At 35.9% G+C, this 27,497-nt stretch overlaps 2 protein-coding genes across 3 annotated transcripts; one reads left to right on the top strand and one right to left on the bottom strand.

Moving 5' to 3' along the window:
* Positions 1 to 748: 748 nt before the first annotated feature.
* Positions 749 to 22,035, top strand: ASPA (aspartoacylase). 2 transcript variants are annotated; one of them, XM_019471811.1, is made up of 6 exons: positions 749 to 1,191; positions 3,645 to 3,840; positions 5,037 to 5,130; positions 5,928 to 6,035; positions 6,974 to 7,083; positions 21,719 to 22,035. In XM_019471811.1, exons 1-6 carry the CDS (start codon positions 953 to 955, stop codon positions 21,779 to 21,781), a joined length of 810 nt encoding a protein of 269 aa, XP_019327356.1. In that variant the 5' UTR covers positions 749 to 952; the 3' UTR covers positions 21,782 to 22,035. The 2 variants fall into 2 exon arrangements, with proteins under 2 accessions (XP_019327356.1, XP_009276460.1); XM_009278185.2 differs by lacking the exon at positions 21,719 to 22,035 and adding an exon at positions 7,625 to 9,215.
* Positions 9,315 to 27,497, bottom strand: TRPV3 (transient receptor potential cation channel subfamily V member 3). The gene is made up of 17 exons (XM_009278186.1): positions 27,379 to 27,497; positions 23,909 to 24,013; positions 22,193 to 22,279; positions 21,309 to 21,466; positions 20,409 to 20,585; positions 20,062 to 20,202; positions 19,329 to 19,609; positions 18,425 to 18,601; positions 17,473 to 17,631; positions 16,905 to 17,006; positions 16,321 to 16,394; positions 15,185 to 15,350; positions 14,607 to 14,673; positions 13,955 to 14,226; positions 12,987 to 13,099; positions 12,292 to 12,362; positions 9,315 to 11,401 (listed from the first exon to the last, which is right to left on the bottom strand). The coding sequence occupies exons 1-17, from the start codon at positions 27,495 to 27,497 to the stop codon at positions 11,307 to 11,309; spliced, it is 2,364 nt and encodes a 787-aa protein (XP_009276461.1). The 3' UTR covers positions 9,315 to 11,306.

Genomic DNA, 27,497 nt, shown 5'->3' with positions numbered 1-27,497 from the left:
GACTTAAGTTTCAGAAGCCTGTCTGAATGCTTTTGGAAATGGAAGCAGTCAAGTTGTTGACTAAGGTTTTTTCTGGGGGAGAACACAACTATTGTCCCATTGTGGTCTATATCTGTTTCCTTTTTAATAAGAGATTGCAGAAGTTAGAAGGGTCGTCACTGGCAAAGTTGTTTCAATGTGTTAGAGGTCTGTGTTAGCAGATCCCGAGATAGAACTAGAGCCAGGAATACTAGGCAAGTCAGTCGTGGATAAATTGCACTTTAATTTCAGCTAGTGGTCCTTCTAATCACTGTTCTTCAGATATTATAAAACAAAAAAGGTCATACAAGCAACAACGTGCTTTGAGGAACTCAGCTGTTCTTGTTTTTTTAGATGAAAGTACTTGATGTTTCAGCATTGTGTTGATCTAGAGCCAAGATATGATTCATATTTTACTGTTTTTGCTCACTTTAAATCATTCTGCCCTTGTATACTGTAATCTTTATGTAACTTCAAACATACATGAGTATACTTGTTACACCTAGTTTGCAATGCAAAAATGTCAGAGATATTTAAGTGCATTATTAAAGTTTACATTTAAAAGGCTTTTCATACTGTCATTAGTACAAGATTTACCTATATATCATATATTAATAGAGATTGCCTGGAGAAGTTAACTTTTGAACTGTGTAACAGTACCATTAACAGACTTGGAGATATTACTAAATATGGTAAATGAAGGGGAGGGCTCCTCGGGAGGGAGGAGTGTCAGGTTAGCAACTCCCCGCCTCGCAACAGGAGTCTAAAACTGTTAGACAAATGTTAATTCACTTTCATTCACATCTGACCTAAACAGGCTTAAAGAATTTCCTATTTAAAAGAGTAAAAAGATTATTTTTTTTCTGAGACAAAAGTTTTACTTTATCATTATTTTCTGTTTTGCTTTCAGCAATTCTTAGAGCTGCTGAAAAGCATGACTTCCTCCTCTGTTGTTGATAAACCTCCGGTAAGACGGGTTGCTATCTTCGGGGGAACTCATGGCAATGAGTTATCAGGGGTATTTTTGGTCAAGCACTGGCAAGAGAATGGAGCTGAGATTCAAAGAACAGGAATGGAAGTGAAACCATTTCTTACCAACCCAAGAGCTGTGAAGAAGTGTACTAGATACATTGACTGTGATCTGAACCGTGTTTTTGACCCTGATAATCTTGGGTAAGAATAGTTGTACTTTCTGTTGTTTTACTTTTCTGGTTTTTAGAATTGTAAGGAGCTTCCTTTCCAGATTAAAATGTTAACACAAGTTCCACTACTATTTTAACCGTGCAGTCACATAACTGAAATTACTGACCTTTAACCCAAAAAGAACAAATTGCATGAGTGTTAACAGATTCATTTTAAAACTATTGCTAGTAGGATGAGTCTCAAACCAACACATAATCTTAAACACTGCATTTTAAATTAGTATTAGATTAGCTGTATTTGTGTAAACTTAAGTATTGCTCTTCTGAGTTGCAAAGTCATTATTTCTCACATGTCTTCTTGTGCATTCAGCTTTGGAGCTCTTCTGAATACAATTATATTTGCAGGAAGATAGCAGATAAAAGCAATTTAAAGGTAGACATCTGAGTATCTGAAAGAATGGCATACAAATGATGGAAGTGTATTTAATTTCAGTTATATACAGTAAGAGATGAAAACTTGAAATTAGCTAAGTTAGAAATAATGTATTCTGTGGCAAAATGATAGCCAAAAAGTCTCAATAATTTAACTGACTCATTATTTTAGAAGAAATACAAACTATAATTACTGTAAAACAGTAATTGATTTTACATTTTTAATGGGATTTTATGTTTCTCTGCTTCTGAGACATCTATTCCAGAGGTGTACTTTGCTGTATAAACATTCTTATGCTCAGTATAGTTACATGCTAAACAGGTAATTATGTTTCAGAAAGGTCTTAATGGTAAGGGTGAATATCACTGAAAGAAATACGTATCTCATATTTTGTAAGCATGGTTATTCTTACCCTGCACGTCTTTTCATCTGGCTTTTCATGTTAGAATTTTGTTGTTGATTATTATATATAAGATAAACAGACATTTTAACACGTAAGTGTTGAGGCTATTCTTTTAATTGCTTACTTAGGACAAACATATGAAAAAAAAAAAGTGGTTTTGTTTGTTTTCAGCTGCTTTGAACATAGAACACTTGAAAAAATAGCAGGTTAAGACACCTGCAGGTTGTCTTCATTTTTTAACTAATACTCCTCAGTAGATCCTATTAAGTTGCCCAGTCCTATTACAACACTACTGACTGTTTGGAATACCTTCACCTGATCCCTTTGAGCGTAGACCCTTCAGGATTACAAATGATTTTACAAAATAAGAAAAAGGAGAGTGAAATCCTGATACTGCTGAAAGTAATGGTGGAAGTCCCATTGGCTTCGATAAGAAGTATTAATTTAAGTCTTATGTGAAGAAACCTTGAATTTCAAAGACAGAACTAAAGAATACAAAGGTAGATTATGTGATATACAGAATCATAAAAATAGAAAAAGGAGCTTGAGGGGCTTACGTAAAAATTCTAATCCACCTCACATCCCACCAGAAGATCAACTGCATGTAGACATTCCTAATAGATTATGTCTTGCCATTTCTAATACTCCAGCAATGGTGATCCCATAATTTTCCTCAGCAACCTCTTCTGATGCTTAAATATCCATGCAGTTAGTAAGGTGTTTTGTTAGTATTTAACAAAACTTTCTTTATGCAACTTAATACCAGCATTTCTTACAAATTTAAAATATTACAAAGCTTGAGCTGTATTGAGAAAGAAAACTGAATTTAGCACAGAAGATATTAGGTGTGTCTATATTGTACTTGGGTAGTATCCCAAGCCTGTCATCAAAACCAGATTTGCTGTCTATGTGGAACAAGCCTGAACCTACAGCAGCTTTGTACACTGTTAATATGCAAGACAGATGTCTTTGTGTCATACATCAGTTTCCTATAGAGCCCTTATACAGAAAGGAAGCAGATCTCAGACCTTTCCTTAGGCTAAGACCATTTTTTAAAAGTGTAGTACAGACATAGTCACCTGAGATTACAAGTATTAAAACTTTGGAGGAATAGATTTGAGGTAGCAAAATCTTCTGTGAGCTTTGAGGGTCAGGAGGGCTCAAAACAACAGACTGTAGAAGTCTGATCAGAATATGAGAAGACAAGAAGTAAAGCAAGTTACAAAAGACTTTGTGACTGATGTCCAAGGTAAAAGGGCATGGACCGATGTCTGAATACCATCTTCAGTAGGAGGTGGATCCAGTCTTGGAAGTGGTTTAAGTTGATAAATTTTGAGTTAGTTTTCTGCATAGGGGGAAATTTTGGGATGTAAAGAAATAAGAGAGAAGTAAATAGTCTTCAGCTAAAATCAGATTGAAAAATTCTTACTACCCTTCTGCACAAGATACATAATAGTAAGACATGTTTAACAATCATACTTGCTTTTTTCAAGCACAAATTCATTAAGTTTTACCAGTTTGGTAATTAAATAGGTGATTTCAACTCCAGCAATTATGGAATTAAAGTAAAAAGAAAAGGGTATACGTATTTTGTTGACTGTAAAGCCATGGAATGAGTTTACTAATTTCTTTGTACTGATATTAACAGCAGGCCAGTGGTGGAAGATATTCCATATGAAGTGAGAAGGGCTCAGGAAATCAATCATATATTTGGTCCAAAAGGTAGTGATGATGCGTATGACCTTATTTTTGACCTTCACAACACCACTTCTAACATGGGTGGTACCCTTATTCTTGAAAACTCCAGGGATGACTTTACAATTCAAATGTTTCATTATATCAAGGTAAAACTAATTTAAATGAACTATTAAAATAGATTATTAGTTGTAATGTTGTATTACTATATATTATTTTGTAGTTTCTTTAAATATACTATTTTTTATTCTGCAAAACTTTAAAATATTTAATCACTCGTAGGATGGTTTTTTTTAATCAGAGCTAATTAATAATTTGATTATAATATCAGGTAATTCAGATTTGAACTCATCATAATCTTCATGTATTAAAATGAGTGTTAGTCAGACTGATGGGCAAAGAGGAATGCTTAGAATAACATCTATGAAAATGAATGTAATTTAATCTGCTTTCACACTGATCTGTCAGGAACTTGGATAAATTTGGGTCACACGTGCTAAATAGTTAAACATCAAATTTATGAAATAAAGACATGGAGAAAATAATGGAACTAGGTAATGACAAATGTTCCCTTCAGCAGTATTTATAGGAATAGTGGTATGTCTTTAGAAGCTGTTTGATTCTGCTGTTCCTGAAGCTGATAAGTATTGGTAGAGTGAGGTTTGCAAAAGCGCTGGCTTTTGTGCAATCTGGCTGAAGTACTAGCGACCTAGACAATGACTGATGAAATCGAGGTTAGGCCAACGGTGTGGAATTTTAATTTTTTTTTTTCCTTAGAAACAAGGTATATTTTAACATTTGATTTTTTTCTTATTACATGCATCCCATTTAAATATTTATAAAATATTTGAAGACCTAGAAAGCTTATGACTAAAATTATATGAAGAGCAATGGTAGGCAGACATCAGGAAAGAGGCCTGAAATAGGTTTCTATGTCAAAAAAAAGGTTAAAATAAGGCTTAATTCACAATCTATGTCCCCATAAAAGAATCCAAGTCTAACACAAAAAATACTTGAAATCTGCTTTATAGTATTTTGATTCCAAGTTTTGGAACACTGATGAGTAGATTTTTCTTCCTGTTAGCAATTTAAGACTAGAACTGTGTTCAGTTATATTAGGAGACAGCAAAGTTCAGTGGAGCATGCCTGGCATGAGTTACTGGAAAGGAGACCAACAAATACAGCTTTGTACGTTTTCTAAAGATGTCCTACTTCTTTGAGGGCCATGAAATAAAGGCAACATATTGAAGACATTGTGTAAATCACTTCTGCATCAGTAATCTTTTGTGGAACAACATTTTAAAATATTTGCATAACAAAGAAATTTTTAAAACAATCTCCACAGAACGCTTTGGCTCCAGAACGCTGTCCTGTTTTGCTGATTGAACATCCTAGCTTGAAATATGCAACAACTCGATCTGTAGCAAAACATCCTGTTGGTAAATATGAAATATAAAGGCTATTTTAACCCACCATGAATTATTTTAAAATATGCCTGTTTCCAGATCTGTTCATTTCATTACTTTGTAGAGTGCTCTGATCACCAGTAGCTATTTGTTTGACAATATATTTACCGAATCGAATGTATATGATTATCTCTTCTGCTGAAGAGTTCTGATTTATACTTGGCTTACAAAATACAGAAGCCAGATGGAAATTCTTAAACTCAGTTAACTCACTGTTTGCAGAAAATGTGTAATATATGAGGATAAGGAAGAAGTAAACAGCTTCAGAAAAGAAATGTTTATGTCTTCTAAATAAGCCTTGGCTGAAACGCTGGTTGTTAGCCAAGAAGAGGAAAAGAGAAGATGTGATAAAGGAAAGGGGGAAATGATGCTCTGCATGGAAGTGGTTAACTTTCATTTATGGAATCAAAACCATAACCGTAGAAAAATAAAATCAATAGTTTGCTTTTCATATTAGACAATGAGTTCTCTAAAATGCAGCATGGAAAGATAGGATGAGGAAAAGAATAAGAGAAACCAATATATATAGTGACCCTTTCTCTTACCCTGGTAGCACACTCAAAAATGTATATGTGGTTCTTTAAACTGATCCTGACTGGTGAGCTAAATTTTCTGCTTGCCTTAAAAATCACGTAACTCTCTACTTTACAATTCCTCTTAAACATAAAACACAGACCCAATCAGACATCTGTTTTTGCTGTGTAATCTAAGCATGTGATACATTATGGCTATTTATGTCTATATTAATAATCTCCCTCATCTGCAAACAGGTGTGGAGGTGGGTCCCCAGCCACAAGGCGTTGTTAGAGCTGATACTTTGGACAAAATGAGGAAGATTGTCAAACATGGCCTTGATTTTGTACAACTTTTTAATGAAGGTAGAGTAAGTAATGAGAGAATACAGCATCCTGTGTCATATCAGTGGACTATTTCAGGAGAATATTTTTTTAAAAAAATAGGTTGGGCTACAACATTTTACAGTTAAACAGGGAAAAGGTGGGGCGGGGAGGATTGTTGTCTAGACCACCCAAGTTGTGGCATCAGAAAGTCAGAATTCCTGTATAGCTCCTTTGGGTAGCTTTAAGGATATTTCCTCTTTCTGAAGATTCAATAAGTATACTTGATCTTAATCTTACAGTTGCTTTGAGAATCTGAAATACTAGCTAACAATATTTGTATAGTAGTATGTACATGGAGAACATACATAAATTAATACCACGAAAGAAGTGTTTAATTTACATACCTTCTATGCATTGTTATCTAAAATTTAAGTCAATAAGTTTTGTAAGATTTTGTTATACCTGTGTACCATCTAAAATACATACTGACAAAAATAGGTGTTTCAAATTCTTTTAGAGTACATTTTGTCAGTGGGCTTTTTTTGGAAGTAGAAGGAAAAGAATATAGTTGTGCGTGTCAGAATCTCCATTATTGTGCTGGAATGGTAAAGATTAAACAGCACTGATACCATTCTGTGTTGTGCAGCACTTTCAAACACAGGCCTTTCATTGATTTCTTCATCTACAAAATACATCTTTTTAAGTATACAGTGAAAAGTCACATTTCAGCACCAAATTTAGATCTGGGCTTCCTACACTACAGTACATGACTGGACAATCTTTCTGCAGCTTGGCTTTGAGGGGAGAAAAAATCTGGAGCTAGACATCTTTACGATATATGAGCTAATCACTAGTGTGTAAACTTTGATCAGGTACAGCCTAATGATTTAAGCCATTCTAAAGAGAATAAATAATGCATTGTTCTTTCTAACAGGCAGTTGTTCATTCTGACATTAAATTACATTTATTCTTTCTAGGAAAGGAATTTCCACCATGTACAATTGAGGTTTTTAAAATAATGGAGAAAGTAGATTATCCCAGGAATAAGAATGATGAAGTTATTGCTATTATTCACCCTAAACTGCAGGTAAATTCTAAAATAGTTTCCATTTGTGACATTTTATAAGTACTCCTGTGTTGCTTCTGCTACATTGTGGTATATTTTAATAGTAAATATTTAAAATTACAATATTGCCAATGGGTTTATTGAATACTTTCGGCCTTCCCTATAGTAAGTTCTGTCACTAAGGTCATACAGTATTTCAGTAACTGACTTGAGAATCACTGAATCTAACATCACTTTTGAACCTAAAACTGGAAAAAAGGCAATAGGATACCTTATATTCTAAAATACAAATTTAATTTTGAATTCTAAAATGAGGGTCTGTTTTTAATCAATTGTGAGCATACGCAGTTTCCTTCTAGTTCACCTTTACCAGTGAATTCTATACAAGCCTGAAAATGAGGGCCAGAAACCTGAAATTACATACTGAAAATTAAAAGGAATTCTTTTAAAAGCTTTTGCCAAAAACTGGAGAGAATATAATTTTTGAGCATAAACTCAGAAATCACATGACATATACAAAAACTTGAAAGTAAATATATTCTATTTATTTTTTCTCTCTAAGGATCAAGACTGGCAGCCACTGAACAATGGTGATCCTCTATTTTTGACTCTTGATGGAGAAGTAATTGTATATAAAGGGGCCTGTACAGTCTACCCAACATTTATTAACGAAGCTGCATATTATGAAAAGAAACAAGCTTTTGTAAAAACAGTAAAAATGAAACTCACTGCAAAACACATCAGAGCCTCAGTCTTAGACCAGAACACTTCTTAAAAGCTTATTACAGATCTTCAATACAAAAAGTGGATTTCTTCTCTGAAATCCAGTGTCATTCAGTAGTAATTCATGGAATAAATAAATGCAGAATCTAATTTTAAATTTTAATTTAATTAACATTGCTGAGCACTTTTAAGAGGAAACATACTATCATCGTGCTAATTATGATTGTTTACTTGTTCTAATACATTACTATAGATGCAAAGAATAAATACTATTTTTATGAAGTTTGTTAGTTCACACTATATAAAACGATTAAACAATGTACCACATACGGGTTAGTGGCTATAAAGCTTATAACCAGCATCATATAGAAAGATGTTCATCCACAAAACTACAGTATATAAAAAAATTACAGCACTTCTACTTTCTAACCCCAAACCTCCAATAACCAACACTTGTTTAAGTGAGGTGGTCCTTGAAACTAGTTCCTCAGATAAACATACAAAATAGGAGACAAAGGAAAAGCTAGGGAGAGAGAAACGGAGGGTATGTTAGAATTCTTTTGTATTATCTGCATTTGTGACTAACCCCTACTGCGCTGAAGTGGAAGCCTTAGGGTTTGTTTTGGTTTTATACTTATGAAGATATAAAATAAGCTAAAAACATACGATTTCTGAGAAAAATACACTAAAGTGAAATGTAAAGCTTTTTTAAATTTAAAGTATTATAAGATTAATTTAAGCTGTTTCTGATTTAACAGTAATTTAAAGACGAAGTTTGAATTTAGAAAGTATCTAGTAGTTGGAAACATGCTGGAGCAATATTCAAATTCAGGAAAAAGATGTGCTTATCCCATGGAAACTTCTGAAGAAAGTTTCTATTGCAATGGAGACAAGAGAAGTTTATAGCTTTATAACTTTTTAGGTGTATCCACCTACTGCTTATAACATTTTCCAAATAAAATTTAAATCAACTGTTGTACCCCCAAAGTTTTCGATGAAGGCAAGATTGGGTAATTACTCAGGTTTTGATGAAGAGCAATGCACAAACCATACCTGAGTATTTCAGAATGGAAATTAAGAAGAATTCCATATGGGGAGACTTCTCACAATTTTGAGACACTTGTTCTGTATTTGTAGAGAGAAAGCCTGTCATAGTAGCTGAAAAAGAGAAGAAAATGGGGATTTAATGAATTTTCTGAAGTTGTTTTTGCACATATTGGACAATAATTGGGGATAGAGAAAACATTAAGAACTTTGCATAAGGATACAATAATTAGCTGTTTACTGAAAGATTCATTGTCTAGATAACCCCCAAATTATATCTTTTGAAAAGTGACGTCTTCCTCATTTACTACTAAGCCAAAATCCTTTTTTCCTTGCTTTGTGTAACTCCTATGGCAATAAAATAAACACACAGGACAGAATGTTTATTGAATTACAAGTTTTATTTCTTTAATTTAAACAAACATTGTATAAAAAGTACAGAATTATCTGCTCTAGTCATTATTCATAGTGTTCTTGATAAGAGCCTTGAGATAGGAGACAGTACGTGTGATCTGGCAGGGCTCTGTGGCCACCAAAGGAGGGTGTTTTCTCAGCGAAGAACTTTTAGAAACACCCCCCCAGCTTCTCCTTCAGTTTTATCATACAGTTTTGTACCTGGACATTGGCACAGCACATTCCTTACGGTTTTTTGTGCCTTCCCTGTTTTATGGCTACACCTACAGAGTGACCTCAGTACAGCGCAGAGATACCTGAACTTGTGACAAGTCAGTGACAAGTCTACCCATAGCAACACGGAGTACAGCGCAGGCTAGTTTATTCTGGTTCCTGAGCATATGTGAAGAGGTATTTTTTTTTGGTACAAAGACTGGTGCTCGGAAGAATCCAGACGGAACTGCATAGTCCTAAGGCAATATTCTTTGTGGGCAGTTTCAATGCAAAATTACCTAGCAAAGATGAAAGATTCCAAGACCACAGGAATTTTTTTTCTCATACTCACATATCCTATGGCAGCCAAACAACGCTCAGAGATTACATTGATCTATTGATACACATAAATGTCCTTCCCCTCAAATTCCTGTGCCCTGTAAAAACATAACTGAATTGAAGATTTCAATCTGACCCCATCCATCCAGGCCATACATGGTAGGAAACACAGGATACGGCATCTATAGAAGACCGGCTGGGTAGCGAGAACCATGTTCACCATCCCTGCCAATAGTTTTGCACTATCCTTTCCGCTGGAGAGTTCCCTCATGCTCTCTTCTGTGTTAAGAAAGTCTTTTGGATCATTTTGCCCACAGCAAGCTTAGCTGTAAGAATCCAGTGCAATTCATATCATCATCCAAACACACAACAGAATTCACCTGAGTCTTTCCTAAATAGCACCTTTAAAACAGGCACCAAATGAATATATATGATGAAAATCCATGACACTGAAGACACATAATGTATTAGTTGAAATTTAAAAGTACATAGAACAAATATTTCTTTTTATACATACACACAAAATAGAAAAATAAAAATATAATTCATAGTACTAGGTCATCACAGGTAGTGAAATAAAAAGTGCTACAGAAATGCATTACTTAGTCCTCTGAATAAAAAAAAAGCTTTAAAAGTCTGCAATTGCACTGCATTTAACTTATTCTGTTAATTTTGGGAAGAAATACTGACGACTTATTTTCCTGAAGTGGTTGAATATAGAAATTAATTTACTTCTAAACTCAAAGAACTTCTGATGTGGTAACTTCCTTTTTGTGCAGCAAGACGCAACAGCATGGAAAAGCTGAGTAGGAAGAGAGAAGACCTTGTGACTGGAACAAACTTGGAAATATTCTCCATCATGAATTATGTTTCTGCCCTATTATTTTATGGGAAGCATATATACATAGTAATAAATAAAAAGCAGTAAACACCACATTATACCCTAGGGATTACATACAGGAAAACCGATCAGGCAAAGCTAATGAGACCTGAAGAGGCTTTCTCCAAATTCTGGGATCAAGCCTCCAGTAACACTGACAGTCAATACAAAAGCTTCAAATATATCCAGAACATTGTTATTTCAAAATAACATACTTCATGTAGTAGTCTTCAGAACTGAAATGCCTTTCTTTTCTCCACGACAAGAACTTAACTTTTTTCAGCGTACAAAATGTTTCTCATGACTTAGAGATTCCAAAAGACAGCGGACTGGGATCACAATGATCTTAATTTTCCACAAAAGATAGAAATATCTCACATTTGACCTTTTTTATCCAGTAAAAAGCCTGGAGCCAAGTTTGAGTAGCGTCACACAAACTTGGACAGCAACGGTTTTCAAGAGGCTCAAAACTGAAAGAGTCCATTTTATTTTAGCTTAGCTGCCCTGATTAAATGGGTTAAAGTCATCAGACCATGTCACTGAAAGTTTGTGTTCCAGCTGGTTACAGCTGTCCAAAATACCAACAAAGCTTTCAGCATCCACTGCTGATGCTTTTAACCTTCAGAACGACCACATATCAAATACAGCACAACTAAACAGAAGTTTCAGGCAAATCATCCATTTCTTCAAACGTATTCAGGGTGTTTTTGCTATTAGTTCTTGAATTATCTTGAACTTTGCTTGGATCTGAAAAAAAATGCATTATAAACAAAACAGGATATGGTAGAAACTGTATGTGCAAGATCAAATTTTTGCACGTCTATTTTCTGTTAAAAACCCATGCATTTATTTAAACAGCAAGGTGTCAGTTTAGTACCATATCTTACACAGAAATTTTTCTGTCTGCCTCTTTTAATTATTACTGAGATCATTCTACTAAGCAATATAAACGCTAATTGTCTCAAGAACAAACTTCAGAACAAGTCTCCCAGATCCTCATATGCCCCTATGGTAAACTCTGACGCCTGCTGCCAGAAGGACATCTGACACCTCAGAGTTAGGTCATTTCTCTATTACACTTCCAACACTGTCAGCAGATGGGTTATCTTGAATTTCCTGGTCAACATTCACAAGTTTGTCATCCAATATATATCGCAAAACATAAACAGAATGTTCCAGGGTTAAAAACAGCGGACTACAGTATTGTCAGGTAGAATCAGTCCGATTTCTTGCCAAATTTTGCAATCCTGTATGTAACTATTTAAGCACTAAATGTACTTTATGACAACTTTTTCTGTCTATTAAAAAGTTCTCCGGCCTTATACCATTCAAATGCCATAAGAGAATGTAGAACTTATATCAAGCACAACTGCTTAGAGAAAAATAAAGAAAAGGTAAAACCACCATGTTTTGGTGCCAAAGTGTAAATAATGAGAGTTTGTAAACAACACTCTCTCCAAATCTTTAAAAAGAATTTAACACCCCTACCATATTAGCCATGAGTTCCCCTAGCAGTAAAGTGTGGTTGAATATCTAGATTATGACAGTTTATATTTTTAAGAGGTATAAAACTGTATCAAAGCATTTCTAAGAAAAAAATCATTTCACAAATAGGGTGTTGTAAAATTCTGTAGTACCTGTTGGCCCTGGATCTTCGTTAATAAATGAAACATGTGTTTTCCACTCGGTCCATTTCACTTCATTAATCCTGTTTATATTGTATATAAGTTGTGTTATTAGCATGCGTTATCTCCCAGCTACATAGCTGCACTTCCCCTTTTATTTCTTTATTCCTTCTCGGGATTGTCATACTTGACCATCAGCACCTGCTTTGCTAGTACTAAAAGGCTGAACGTCTTTTGCAGCATTACCTACTATATGAAGATGAGAATAATACTAAGACTACTTTATAAGTTCACACATTATGAGTGCAGTCTTGAAACCCACCTTAAATATCTAAGTATTTTTCATACAGCATAGTAATATTTTCTTTCATATGGTAATCATCAATTGGCGATCAATTTAAATATGATTACTTTTAAGCGAACATCCAAAGGAGATTATGACAAAGTACATTTACTGCAAGCAGGCTTGATACTTGTACATTAAAAACATATGAAGTTGAAAATCTGTTTTGTTACCAATAAATTGTCTACATAAAAAACCTATACATTTTTCCCTTTTTTTAAACAATTGGTTACAATTGAAAAAAACAAATTGGGTTTTTGTACACGTAATATAATTTGCAGAGATGTAGAAATATTTTAAAGAGACTTTTGAGGAGAAACATACAGAGCAGAATTGATAGCACAGTATTCTAGCTTTGCTTTACCTTAAACACACCCTGGTGTCATTTTCAGCCACTTTACACCGTTCTCCCAGTTGGAATTTTTTCCTCAAACATTTTGGTAAGAATTTTTCAAATTCCAAAATAGTTCTCGCTCTCTATTAACAATAAATAGTAACACGAGTATGGTTAACCATATTCACAATTATCTGTTTTCTTAGCATATACAGTTTGCAGGCTCCATGTTCCATTAAAACATGTCATGCCTCCATCCATCATCCATAACCAACACCGATTCCAACAACAGTAAATAGTATGGCACTTATTATTTGGCATGTGCAAAGAGGGAGTCCACAGCTTTCTCTAATTAGCCCCACTGCAGAAGGCGTCCTCAGAGAAGAATCAAGAAATCTCACTCTAGACTCGGTGTTTAGGGTTTAATGCTAACACACCTTCACGCAACACCCTGCCACAGGGATATATGTATAACCTGTAGTGGGATGCTGCCCACCACAGAAAGCAACTCCAATCCTAATTATGACTGTGTTCTCAATGACAGCTTGGGACTTCGAGCTGTCTAGCCTTGGTAAAAGACCAGGCTTGGATAAGGTATGAGGAATTGGAATGAACTCACGCATTGCTCAAACTCAAGGGATGGAATAGCCGAGCATGCTGCGTTACAGATTTCTGGGCAGATAATGAAACGCACCTTCCTTCTGACATACCAAGGGGAATGAAAGTCATAAAGGTATGTGACAGTGCACGAGGTTGAAAATCTGAGCCATAAGATTACCTTTAGGATAGTTGTTAATTCTGAAGTTATTACAATACCCTAATACTAAAATTACTTATTTCCATTATTTGTACATGTATACAAATGGGGATTATCATTGTTCATACCTAACCCCTTCTGTCAGCATGATAAGGTACCATAGGTACCTTAGGTATCATAGCTCAAAAGATTTTAGCCAATGCGTCTATACTTCACTAAGCAAACTAACTCACAAACAAACCTGGAGTTTCCAAATGTGCTCGCTCTCTTTAGAAATATCTTCCACTGTTTCTCCCATTAATGCAATCAGCATGTTCAAGAGAAGAACAAAAGTCAACACAACATAAGTTATGAGGAGCAGGAGAAATAGCACAGGATACTTTGAATTTTGCTGGATCTCCAGATCACCCAGTCCTAGGGTGAGCTTAAAAAGATCCATCAGAACAGGTCCCAGACTGCTGTTGGAATGGCATTCACCGCCATCTTGGCAAGTCTCAATCAATGCAGCAAGAGCTGAGAAGAAAGCGTGAGAAAATTTTAATCACAATAATGCTTTATGTATACACGGCATTTTATCCTAAAGAATTCAAAATGCGCTGCTTAATATTAAGAGCTAGAGCTGCCCAGCAACATGCACAGCAGCAGTTAGATGACAGATTACCAGGAAGCAGAAAGAGCCCATGTCCAAATGAAATTGCAGGCAATTGAGCAAGAGCCAAATTACTTATCTGTTCAGATAGTCTCTAGACAGTTTAAATCTCTAAACTTGGCTTTTTAATATCCAGAAGAAACCCCAACATGAACTCTCATCATGACAATAGGGTTCTTATTCATAATAATGCTAAAATTTTTACTCACACAGAGCATCAGTGCTTTTCTCCAGTAATATTTACCTACGCCAAATCCCAGCAAAAACACGATATAGACAACTAAAAATTTTATCACATCTTGCAGGATGACCTAAAAATTAAATTAAATACTTATCAGAAATGCAAATTGAGAACTAGTTTTATGCTTATGAATTCTGCAGGGATACAGATGTGGTACACACTAAAGTGTCAGATTGCTTTCATTAAGCAAACTGCTTGTAGTCTCAGAAACCCAGAGAAGAATTAGGTCTGACTTTTTAATCTCATGACTGACAGCCTGGTGTGTTGTGTACTTCCAAGGATGACTAACTCTGTACAATATAGGCATTACAGCATGAGGCAATTAAATAGCAGAACTACATTAGCTGAAAAAACACAAGTTAATTACATATTTAATATAATAAAATCTTAAGATATAAACTAGTTTCTGCCATTGAAGTTATATAGTGTATTCTGCTGAAATAATACTTATAAACTGAAAATAAGAAATTTCAGTATGAACTACAATGTACATCTAAATTGCTGAATATGCTTGATTGGGATTGTATCATAATAAGCAAGCATCATAACAAGGCAGGTAAAACAAAACAAAACAAACTTGCCTTTTGAATCATAACACTGTAAATGCCCATGGACTGGAAACCTCTGGTGAAATAGAGCATATTAGCCCACCCTAGGGCCATTGCCAAAACAAGACACACAAGGTGTTCTTTGTAGGAAAACAAGTACAAAAAGACAGAGAAGATCACAAGCAAAGCTTGTATAAAACTGTTAAAAAAACAAACACATGTATGTAAAAGGGAAATTACTAGCACAAAACCAACAACATAATGGAAAAATACAAAAACAAGACTTCTTTGCTGCTTATGCTTTAATTCTAATTTCATACTGCATTCTATTCTCCCCTATGAACATTACCATTATAGTTTAACAATAAAATAGATGAGTACAGGTAGTATAAGTATATTAACAACTTAGGATTATATGTATTAAAGCTTACTTTAAGTGAACTGCTCTCCCCAAAATAGCTGGTCAGTGCAGATTTTGCTGACAAAGACATTAAGAATTCTTAACAGTATCTTCGAAGCCATTTAATTCAAGCTTTAGCTTAATGAATTGTTAGAATCATTACAGATTTTCCATCAACAAGGAAGACACTAGTAGAAGGTATGATGTGCTGTGATAGTATGTAGACCAGATTCTCAGCAGCACAAGACTGATATCAGTGTGGTTGCAGGAGAAGAAAGAAGGTAGAGTTAAGCCACCTCTCTTTTATTGATCCTACAATCATATGCTAGAAGTGAGAGAGAACCATCTGTGCTTTATCTAGGCCAGCTGATGGGATACTCCCATCAGCCAGCTGAACCAGATTCCTGCTATTTTTCCTTCCTGAGGGAGTCAGGAGGACTGTGAAACGATATCTGGTTTATTAACCAGGTTTCTCAAACACATTTCTCTATATACACCTCTAAAGAGATACAGCATCAGGACGAAGCTAAAGACAGTAGTGTACTTTGGAAAAAGTCCAGTCCGTACACATCAACCCCCAGTATTGTTACCGACCCGTGCAACCATTAGCGTGTGTTACAGAAAAGCTGCATGTAAGATTACATCCATCCCTCTAAAAACTGATAATCTAGAAAAAAAGTGAGCATCTGCTATGGGACTACATTCTCTGTGACCATGAAATAGATAAGCATTTGATATATAGTATAAAATATACGCATGACAGACTTACAATGCAAAGTGGAACCACGCATCAGAGAGAATTGACTGCAGGTCTGAGGGCCTAAGCAGAAAGATAGCTACACTCTATGTAGACAGATATATAAAATACAGAAATGGTAGTAAGAGAAAACAGGCCTCAAAATTGATTTTTCAAAATAATTTATTTGAAGTTGGTCTTCTAAAAAAAGTCTGTCTACTGGTAAAACATAACTTCTAAAATTAAAAATCTTTTTGTAGGGCTGCAACTTCAAAGTTTAAATTTCTGTCATCTCTGGCATAACTGAAAGTTAGTTACTGTTTTTAATTACTTATAGTATATGGTAAAAAAATTATACATGTTATACAAATATAAAATCTCTACCTTGAGAATTTGAAAGGAAAAAACCCTCATATTTGCTTCACAGAGCAATACAGTTATATTCAAATATATATTCCCAGTCATTCTGAATAAGTGATGTATTGTGCCAAAGACTTTTAGACATTACACGTATAAAGATATTCCAGACATATTTCCAAGATCATCATCAGTGTATTCATAAATCTAGAGAATTTCTTTACCTATTTTGTTACGTATTTGTTATTAAAAAGTCTTACCTCTTTTATGGCTAAAAATATTGCTCCTAACATAACCATCACCTGTCCTGATAACTGCAGCCATCCCACACCATGTGTTAGAGCGAGTGGATAAGGTGGAGCCTGTAAGACAGGTCCAAAAGGAAAGGTTGAGTTCCATACCTGAAGGTAAAAGGCAAAGTAACAGGAAGCCTCACCTATGGAGCTCTCTGGGTACCCAGTTTCTTCCCTTTCACCGAAAGTTTTCTTCACGGTGGATTTACAGAATCTGCCCCCTAACATGTACATTTGAAAAGCCAGAAGTTTCTTCCTTAAAAGAAAAACAAAAACCCCTCCCCACACTTTTAGAAATTTAACTACCTGTCTTTGTATTATGTATTTGTATTTTGGGTCACTTTCACAAAATGCAAATCTCCTCTATTACTGCTGCTCTTCCTTCCAGATACAAAGACCTGATGTGAGATAACCTGGTCTCGCTACAGCCAGATATTCTGATATCTGTTTTTGGTTTAGCATTTTAATACAATTCAGGAAATAATATTGCATTTTAAAGCAGTAAAATTTGCTGAGATTAAGTTGCTGTACTCACTTCATTTTCATTAGGCCTGTGGTAGGAAACTAACGTTAGTGTTACGTTGTATACGAAATAAAAACAACATGACATAAAAAACATGTGTCGTGCAAACTTCTTCCATTTCATTCGCAGGAGTGAATTCAGAGGCTCCAAAGTCAGCATTTCATGACGATTCTGTAGGGAAAAAAAAAAAATTAAGATTTGAACTTGCCATCTGTAAGGAAACTGAGATCATTTCAGGCATGTATTTTCTGTATTTCATTCAGAATCTGTCCTTGCTGATCTAGAAACACATCTATGCTCAGACCCTAACACATCATATATGTCAGACCCTAACCTGACAAGATGCAATGGGACAACTCCCACTCATGCTGGGGTAACCTGCCATACTCTGGTAAATTATGACTGAGCTAAAACTGTACTGTGAACTTCTGGTCTTGCTTCCTACAGAAGTTTTATGGCAGTATTTTAATTTAGCAAGTGTAAAATTCTGGCTTTGAAAAGCTAACATTCTGTGATAAGGTCCTTCCTAAATGTCAAAAATACATACCTGTTAGTAAAGTTTAGAACTTTAGGCAGAGTATTCTTGTAAAGTATTTCTGTTTGCTTGCCCTGTTCTCATGCACTATTTAGGAGCTGCTAGTGGCCGCTCCACGGAGACAAGACTCTAGCTTTGGTCTGACCAGCTGGGCCATAATTATGTTCCTACGCAAGGCAAATTAACACTTCAAATTAGAAAAAACAGCCCCCAAATGCCTAGCCAGTGTTTCAGGAGCTGAATGCATATTCACTGACAGTTGACAATCTACAGGGGTATAAAATTCATCTTGCTCCTGATACAAAACTGAGAACCAAAAATTAACTGTTTACTGTTTTACAAGTCATTCAGTCAAACGTACAGGCTAACACATCTGAAATTAGTGTACTGCTAGAATATATGTATATATTTTAGAAATAGGTAACTTACACCAATATTTGTATTATAGACAATAATTTCCAATACTGAATTGTCTGCGGTGGTATCTAGTTCTGTCAGATCGTAAAGAGAAGATTGAACAGGACCATAAGCCCAGTCTGTGAATTTTCTTGACAGGCTCCTGTTAGGCTTATCTCTTATCTCTCTGCTCAGGATATATTTCAGAATCTAAAACATTAACAGAATAATTTGTAAGCAGATACGTTCTTCCTGGGAAAGGAGAAAGCACACATACATACTTGCCAAAACCCCTACCTTTTCACTATCATAGTTTCTACAGTAGTGCAATTCAATGCATTTGTAATTCTGTTATTCAGTAAGCGGTGTTAGAGATGACAGACCTCTAGGAAATAAATACAGTATTTTTAATGCCTCCAGATTTTCTGTCAGAGACATTTTTCTAATGTCTTTATATCTCTTTTATATCTTCCTTTAACTTAATCAATTACTTTCTAAATTATCCCATTGTCAATTCTTTACCACAATACAGTTGATTTATGAGAGCCAAATTCTACAGCAGCATAACAGAGCAGTTCTAGTGGTTTTTCTGAAAACATTCAAAGACTGTGTATTGTATAAGTGTAGTATTGTAGTAAATGCAGAATTTCTGAGTTTCTGTACAGCAGAAGGGTTTGCAAGGCTGTTTTTAAACAGCGTGTGTATTTTGTACAGAGAAGGGGTTGTTAGAGGGAAACCTTGAAGGGTAGAAACAACATTGCAATAGAAATATTTGCTTGTATTTTGAACAAAATTAGCTCACCAAATACTACTGATACATAGTACAGCATAACCAGCATGGAAAACTACATGTCAGAGCACTAACGTCTGAGTACATAGTTGGCCTTGACTCTCTCCATACTTAATTTCTCTTAGGTGCTACTGAAATAATACCCACCTCTAATTTCCCAGTTTTTGCAGCTAGTTGTAGTGGTGTCAAACCTTCCTTGTTCTTTGTTGTTTCCAAATTTCTGTCTTTACTTTTCAACAAAATCATATCATACATTCTGATTACAAAGTCATTCTGGGTTTTAAAGTCCTCTGCCACAGTAACTAATGCATGGAGGATATTGTTTCCTCTGGAATCCTGAAAAGTAATATTAGTCCTGGTATTGTCCATTAACAGTTGAATTATGTCTGGTTGATTGGTACATGCAGCTAACGCCAGTGCAGTTTCACCTACAAAATTATAAAATGTAACGCGTTCATGTTTTATTACAAGCATTCAAATCATATTATGAAAGAGTGACTGTGTTAAGCATCTTAATATATGAAAGGACATTTACATATTGATTGTATTGAATTTAGCTCTTGCTTTACAAAAGCTTAATTTGCATGAAAACGTTATTTGGAGAAAATCTTCAAAATCAAATTTGTTACATTTTATTTGCCATTCAGCATTTACCATTTTTTTGTAAATGTTTTACAGTTATTTCTGAGTGTTTATAATACATTGCACTCTAGCAAGTTACTTTTACAGAAGGTACTATGCCATTTTTATATCTTGTGATGTAAGTTTCCTAATCTAGGTTTAGGTACAGTAATGATTCACACTTGCCTGTCTTCCGTACTGTCTTACAGCATTGGGTATTCCTTCCTAACTTTTCCAGAGAGATCGCATTTCCACTTACCAAAATAAAAGCCTTCATGCTTATGTTTGGGATTAAAGAAAATACCCTGGGCATGAGCATTGACATCAGCTCCTTTTTCTATAAGGCTCTGAGTTACTTCATATTGTCTTCTTTCAATGGCAATATTTAGAGCTGTCTGGCCTAAAACAACAGACACAGGTATTTAGCATTGAATCTCTTAAGCACATTATGAAACATCAATGATGTTTCACAATGGATAGCACCAGTGATAATGAATGAAAGTTGTTTTAGGAGTTTAAACCATCATCAGAATGTTTGAAGAAGACATTACTTTTATGAATGGTATATTTAACCATATACCTGAAATTGGTATCAGATGGCAATACCTTTATATGCCTCTTCTGTGTATGCTGCATTGATAAATCTCTCCAAAATGCCATTTTCTTCTGCAAAGGATAGTAGCATATTCACTATCTCATTTGTGTTTTGGTTGATGTTCAGCAGAGCTTTCATCAGGCAAGTTTTGCCAGTATCTGAAGCTGTGAATTTTTTCATCAGATAATCTACAAGAGTGAATCAGAACATCAGATTTTTCATCAGATAATCTACAAGAGTGAATTTTGAGATTAGATCATCATTATTTATTAAAGTGGATGGAAAATAATTCTAATCTTTTGTTTATTAGGGGTGGAACCTGAGGGATATATATGAACATAAATTATTTGCCAAACAACTACTTCATCCTATTCACTTTGTATTTGAGCTACGTATACTTGGTGAGATGATGCATTCAGAGATGTGGTACTAATTAATCAGGTAGCCAATGCACTGGGTTTCTTTTTCGGACATCCCACTGCTATGATAACTCCAGACGGACCCAGAACTCTTTTCCTAACTTCTCTGCCCGTTCTACCATGCTGCACAAATCACAAGCCCTGTCTATACAGCAATTTGACTGCAGTTTGAAGAGAGACATCAGCTTTGAGTCTTGTGCTGCAGAAGGCTAGCTTAGGTATGGCTATGGGACCACAGTGCAGATAGACCCTCCATGTATCGTAAGTAGGAGACAAATACTCTCCAGTGTTGTCTCGGAGGCAGCAAGGAGGTGGCTGATTGAATACCTTAAGCTTTCATTTAGAAATAGGAAATAAGACATACATTACTTTGCAAACAAGTGACTGCAAATTCATAGGCAAGTAGCTGTTGCATAGAGATATTTCCCAGTTTTAGACTACACATATGCTGCCAGAAGAACTAACAATCTTCCAGGTAACTGCACAGCTTACCTGGCACAGTCATGTTTGTACATGCGTTTGATCGTTCCTTCAGCTCTGCGAGCAGACATTGCAGTTCTTCCACATTCCCCTCAGATACTGCCCGAAATATGTATCTTTTCAACTTCTTCCGAGCACTGGTCTGCTCAGGTCCTTGTGATAGGTTGGCACTGAATTATAAGAAAAATTAATGAAATCATTGATTCAATGTACTGTGTTTTGTTTTATTTTCTATGTAAAAGGAAAAAAATACAATTACTTGCCCCAGACTACATATGCTTGCCCTGCTTCCATATATATCTTGGCATGGATCTCAAAATATTTCTGCAGATTGCTTATTTGCAGATAAGTGGCTAGTGATAGGGTTTTTATAATAAAAATGTACATTTTCCAACTGATTTTTGTTTTGCATTTTTTCCCAGTTTATCCATTCTTCTGAAACAAAGGTTAAGAAATACTTCTCTGATCTGTCCACAACTCGCTGACTTCAGTGCCTGAAGTTCCCTGATGCTGCACTCCAGCTGCACCCATCCCACTCAGAGCAGAAGATAATTTTTAACCTCTGATCATATATTATTCTGGAATAAGAATGATTTAATATTTTTCCCCCAATCAAATGCTCCTAGCTCATGCCTAGTCGTGCATGGTGTTTAGGTCCTGTGTTGTCATCTAGGAAACAGACATTATACATGAAGAATCCTCACACTAAATATGAGATTTGAGAAAAGCAGAGGTTAGAGTTTTTTATTTCAAAATTTAATTACTGAAGAATCAAAAATGCATGCACACATATGAACTTATTTCTAAAACATGGCAGGCAAAATAGGTAATATCTACCCTACCATAGACTTAATCCATTGAAAATGTACTAAGAAATACTTTGTGTCTCCACTCACCAACAACTGTCTACATTAGGGCTATATTCAGTCGCATCATCCTGAAGAGACTGTGGGGAATCCATATCTTCCCCATTTCCAGATGCACTACAGAAAACAGAAAAGCATAAGTGCTAGGTCAGGAAGATACTGGAAGACATTTTAGCAAATTGCATGAAGAATCCGTCAATACTAGGAAGCAGTAGAGCTGAAATTAGTCTAATTTGACATTGTGCTTTTTAATTCTATCATTTTATCTCCCCCATGAATTTTAAAGTGAGTGGTAAAAATGAAGAGACGCACAGGATTTTATTATATTTAAAAAATCATTAGCAAAGCAACCTGTTTTGTGTTTTACTATGTTATTTCATTACAGATCCTGAAACTGTGGGACGTTTTTTTCATTTTTTTTAACGTTCACTGCTTTTTATGCATCATCCTGAATGCTTGAAGCTTACATTCTTCCTTTTCACATGCTTAATTTGTCATCTGCCACAAAACAAGTGCTAAATCAGTAACAGTACATGGGTTGCAAGCACACAATGAAAGTGATTTACCTAAAGATTTACTACACAGTACACTGTAGGCAACTCAAGGGCATTTTGCAGCTGACTTGAATGGAAGCTTCAGCTAAAAGAAATTGAGGACTGGGCCCTAAATACATATTTAGGTAATCAATTTAAGGATTTAAATGGCATTGGTATTTTGTAACTGCTGTACATCATTTCCAAACATTCCTAAAAGCAGATCTGACTTAAAAATTAATTTATTATGATTTTTCTTACTTGTATTTTTGTTTTCTATAAGGTTCAGATTTGATGAACTACCTCAGGTTAATAACTTAGAAAGCCTGAACTATTAGTTGTTGACAAAACGGATGTATGGACAGTAATGCAAGGATTCAGCATTGCTCTGCAGATATTCTCTTCCCTTTGAACTAAAGCTGGTAGCTCAGAGTCCATTCTTATTCAGTCCATCACTTCTCTGCAGAAAACCGTGAGGAATCTGGTGACAAAGCATATGTGTGTCTTGTGCAGGTCTGTCCCTGAATGAGAGGGAGAGATTTGGATACCTCTCCTCTGAAACCAAAATAAGACTGTCAGCTAATTCCAAAAAGCTGACCAGACATCCATCAGACACAAAAACATTTGGCCATTCTGGGCTTATTCTAGATTTGATGCATATTTTTCCTTAGTCATAATTATTGGCTGTTAGTACCCCACACATTTTTAAAAATTAAGTGCATTCTTCCCACTCAATTTTTCTCTATTCATTCAGCATAAACTGCTGCCTTTAAATATTTCAGACTCATCATTTTCATGTTGTTTGATTGTTAATGAGCAATAAGGGGAGGATGTCAGCACACAGCTGGGAATAGGGTGTGCTAAATTAAGCTGTGGTCCTCACGCAGCAGATAATACACAAATGGGTGCATGGAGTTTGTCCTAACGTATCATAAATAAGAAGCTAAGGAAAAAAAAAGACAGTACTGATTTTAAATTTATTCAAATCTGAGGCCTCATTTATTCAGTGTAAATGACAGCAGTAGATAAACTCAAAGATAAGTCATCTAGCAACAACTGACCTCCAATGGAGTTCTGTCTTTGAAGTGACCAAAAGCTAAGAAAAGCCATATGAAATTTTAGCTCTGAAGTCTAAGGAGAAATAAGGAGTAGCTGCTGAAAAGAAAATAGATATATTTGCAGTATGACTATTGCATATGCATCTATAACTTACCATGGACGAATATTTGAATCCATTGGTTTTGAAAACACAGGGGGAGACGTATTATTTGGAGTTGCATTGCTTTCAAAACCATCAATCTCCAGAAAAAAGTGTGAACTGTTGAACACAGTGCATTTAAAAAAATATTAGTAAAAAAAGCAAGCTCAACCATAAAATAAGCAAAGCGCTACACGTACATACCTAGGACAAGGTTGACAATTTATATTTTTTGGCATTATACCTAATAGGACACTGGAACAGAGGCTTATCTGCTTTCCCCTGGGGGGATCCCAACCTCCAACACTGTGCCCAGCACCTTCATGCTGGCAGATGGGCAAAAGATCCCAAGATATTTTTAGGATACATGGCATCAGATCCTGACATGTCTAAGCAGCTACCCCAGCAGCCTAAAACCAGCCTTGCATCCAACTTCTGTGCAAATAGCTAAATGCAACAGCAGACATTTATTGAACAGCCATACACGTATGCATACACACACACATGCATATGTTTTTTAATCTACTGCATTCTAGGCCCTATTTCTCCAGCCAGGAGCCATCTGGATGGATCATTTCAAACCCATCAGCAGTGATAATCATTAAGTCAGAAAGTTTGAAAGGTCACATGTTAAATGACATCAGGCATTTCCACCATCCAGGACTGAACGTGTAATCTTGCCAGTCAGTGCATGACATTTAACTATTTCTTTTCCCTATTTATAGGGAAAATAAATGAAATTTGAAACAACACAGAAAAGGGAACATGAGAAGAATAGGAAGATTTCACCCTTTAAAATCCTGCAGAGTTGAGAGGCAAAATCAATGGCTTGGTATTACTAGATCTCATTAAGATTGCTACATTTCACCAAAGAGAGAGGAGTTTCAGTGGTGGCTATAGCGACTCCCACATGGCCTATTGTTCAGAAACTGTCTTACATTTCTGAAATGATCCAGTAGTCGCCTGGAAAATGTTTCCAATTCACCTAATATTTATGGTTTAGTCCATAGGATGTTTATTCTTTCTTTGGACAGCATCTCCCCAAAGAATCCGGTTGAATTAAAGTACACATACTGATGCTAAAATGCAGTATATTATTAGGACACTACTGAACCACCTGTTGATATCTGCTAAAAATAGGATGATCTAATGGCCCTAGTTCATCTCATTTTCCATGGCTTGGTGATCCAAGTGTCAATTCCCTGTATGTGGTTGTTTAAACATATATGACCTTTTAACATTTGAGATGTGCCTGTGAACATATTCTAAGCAGGCAGCAAGTATAATGCCACTTCTGGTTAGCAGGACAGCGTCCCTGAAATTACTTCAGCAAGGGGTGCTTTTCAGAGTACAGGAAAAACCTGGACAGAAACAGGACCGTTGCCATCACTTCTACCAGGCTCGCCAGATTCATAGCTGCTGCAAATCACTGTTGTTTCACTGGGGCCTGGACTGGCAGAGCGACTAAGGAGGAGTGCGAAAAACATGGGTTTATCCTGCTTTTTTGCATTTCCTGACCATGATGTGCAGGTGCTGTCCCAACAGGCATACAGCTGTTGGAGATCACAGTTGAACCTCCAGAAAGCCAGAAGTGCCACACTCTAGGCTTTGCTGGACCATATCACCTGCCCTTGGCCCAACAACAGTGTGTTCATGCTGAAGATTTTGGCATCCAATAGATGTACAGCAGCTATGAAGTGGGCCTTGTTTTGGAGGCTGACATACCTAACCTATCCTGGCACGTGGGTTATCTGGGGATACCACAGGGGAAGAAAAAAAGCCAAAAGCCACCATGCAAGGCAGGTTGACAACTGGCAACGAATATCCAAGTGCTTACGTGGCTATGGTGCACACTCTCAGGAACACTGCCCACAAGCATAATCAGTCTCTGACAACGTTGGCAGCACTCCTCCCAGCCTGCCTGTCGGTTTTCCTGTACTTAATTATATACTGTTAGTCCACCCAAATACCAGGACCTTCAAGAAGGGGAAGTCATTGTCTTTTCAGAAAGTGCATACTGCCAATATGTTTTGTCAAGTGAGAAATGCCACCCGTGGAGGTGCACTAGCTGCTCAGTGGCACAGAAGAAGGAAGCATTTTGAAGCAGCAGAAGTACAAGCAGCATAGAAACATATAATTAATAGAACACGTTAAACCTCTGCATTAAAACTCATATGATCTTCATTCCTTATATTACAGGAATGTTGTTGGCCACACCCTGAGCTCTTGGTTGAGAGGTGGGAAAACCCCTAAGGTTACTGATGCCACAAAACTGAATGTGAGATACGAGCTTAAGTAATTGAGGGGTAGTGTTTGCCAGTGTTTGTTGTAACTATTCAATCTTCCATGGAATTGCCCCTTTTTGAAGTACTAGGTGTACTGTGAGCTGTTCAGACATCCCATCTCCCCTTATACAACCAAAGAGCTTCTCTTTTTGAATTTAATGACAGAAGAACAAATTGGGCCACCCAGGCAGTGGGTCTCAAATAACTAATGACACCGTTTCTGTGGAAAGTGATTCCTCTGATTAATAAGAATTATAAGTGTCAGAACAGCCGCAATTGCCTAGGCCTTCAGAGTTTCAAAAATTGCTGTAATAGCTAGTAACTAGCCACAGAGTGAAAAGTTTATGAATGAAAATTCATCCTCACTCTACAGTAACTTAGTTGACTTCAACAGCATAGTATCAGGGATTAATTACTGCTTATATTTCCCCATTCATATTATATACAAACCCTTAATCCTTGTATTAATTCTCTAGCATAAATTATGAATGAAAGTGAATATTTTATAAAATAATGAACATACAAAATACAAACCCTTAATCCTTGTATTAATTCTCTAGCATAAATTATGAATGATATTTTATAAAATAATGAAAGTCTTGTTAATCAGAATAATGAAAAATAGAGTGAATTCAGGTTTCTGTTTGTGATGAGATTTTTCAAACCTCCTGCTCTCCCAGCCTTTGTTTTTTAATTCACTTCTGCGCCTCTATAATCTGTCACATTCCCATGTGAGGCTAAGTTTGAAATGCTCCTTTTTTCAGGCCAGCATCTCTTATATAAAACCTGGTGTACCCTGCCACATGATCTTTTTAAAAAGATCACTCTACCTTCCCCTACTGAAACACTAACCATCATTAGACCACAATCGTGTAAACTTATACAGTTATATAGTAGATGCAGAAAGCCCAGCTGATGTGAGACACAAACCTAAGACTGGTGCATGAGTCTGGTGTCTCTAGGATAGAGGTTAAATATTTGTCCCATTAGGGTAAACACATCATACGTTTACCTAACCAGGATACTCTTCCACTTCTAAACAGCATAAGCATATATTTTTGAAGGCACCTTGTGCTCACCAGGTCTCTGTCATTCATATATGCAGCGTGAATAAAGATGTTAGTGATATTTCAGTGCAAATATCTACTAAATGAGATAAAACAGGGAGTTTTAGTGTTTTAGACTGAGCTAAAATCCTACCTTTTCTTTGTGGGGGTGCTTTCAGTTGGCTTTTTCTCTTGCTGGTTTGAAGGGGGAATACCAGACGGATTTGTTTTCTTGCCCATTAGTGGAATAATTTCGTTGTTATCTTTAATCAT

This window comes from Aptenodytes forsteri, unplaced genomic scaffold, assembly GCF_000699145.1.
Source record: "Aptenodytes forsteri isolate BGI_AS27 unplaced genomic scaffold, ASM69914v1 Scaffold66, whole genome shotgun sequence".
NCBI classification, from domain to species: Eukaryota; Metazoa; Chordata; class Aves; order Sphenisciformes; family Spheniscidae; genus Aptenodytes; species Aptenodytes forsteri.
Note: the sequence above shows the minus strand (reverse complement) of the source record. Positions and strands in the feature narration are given on the sequence as shown.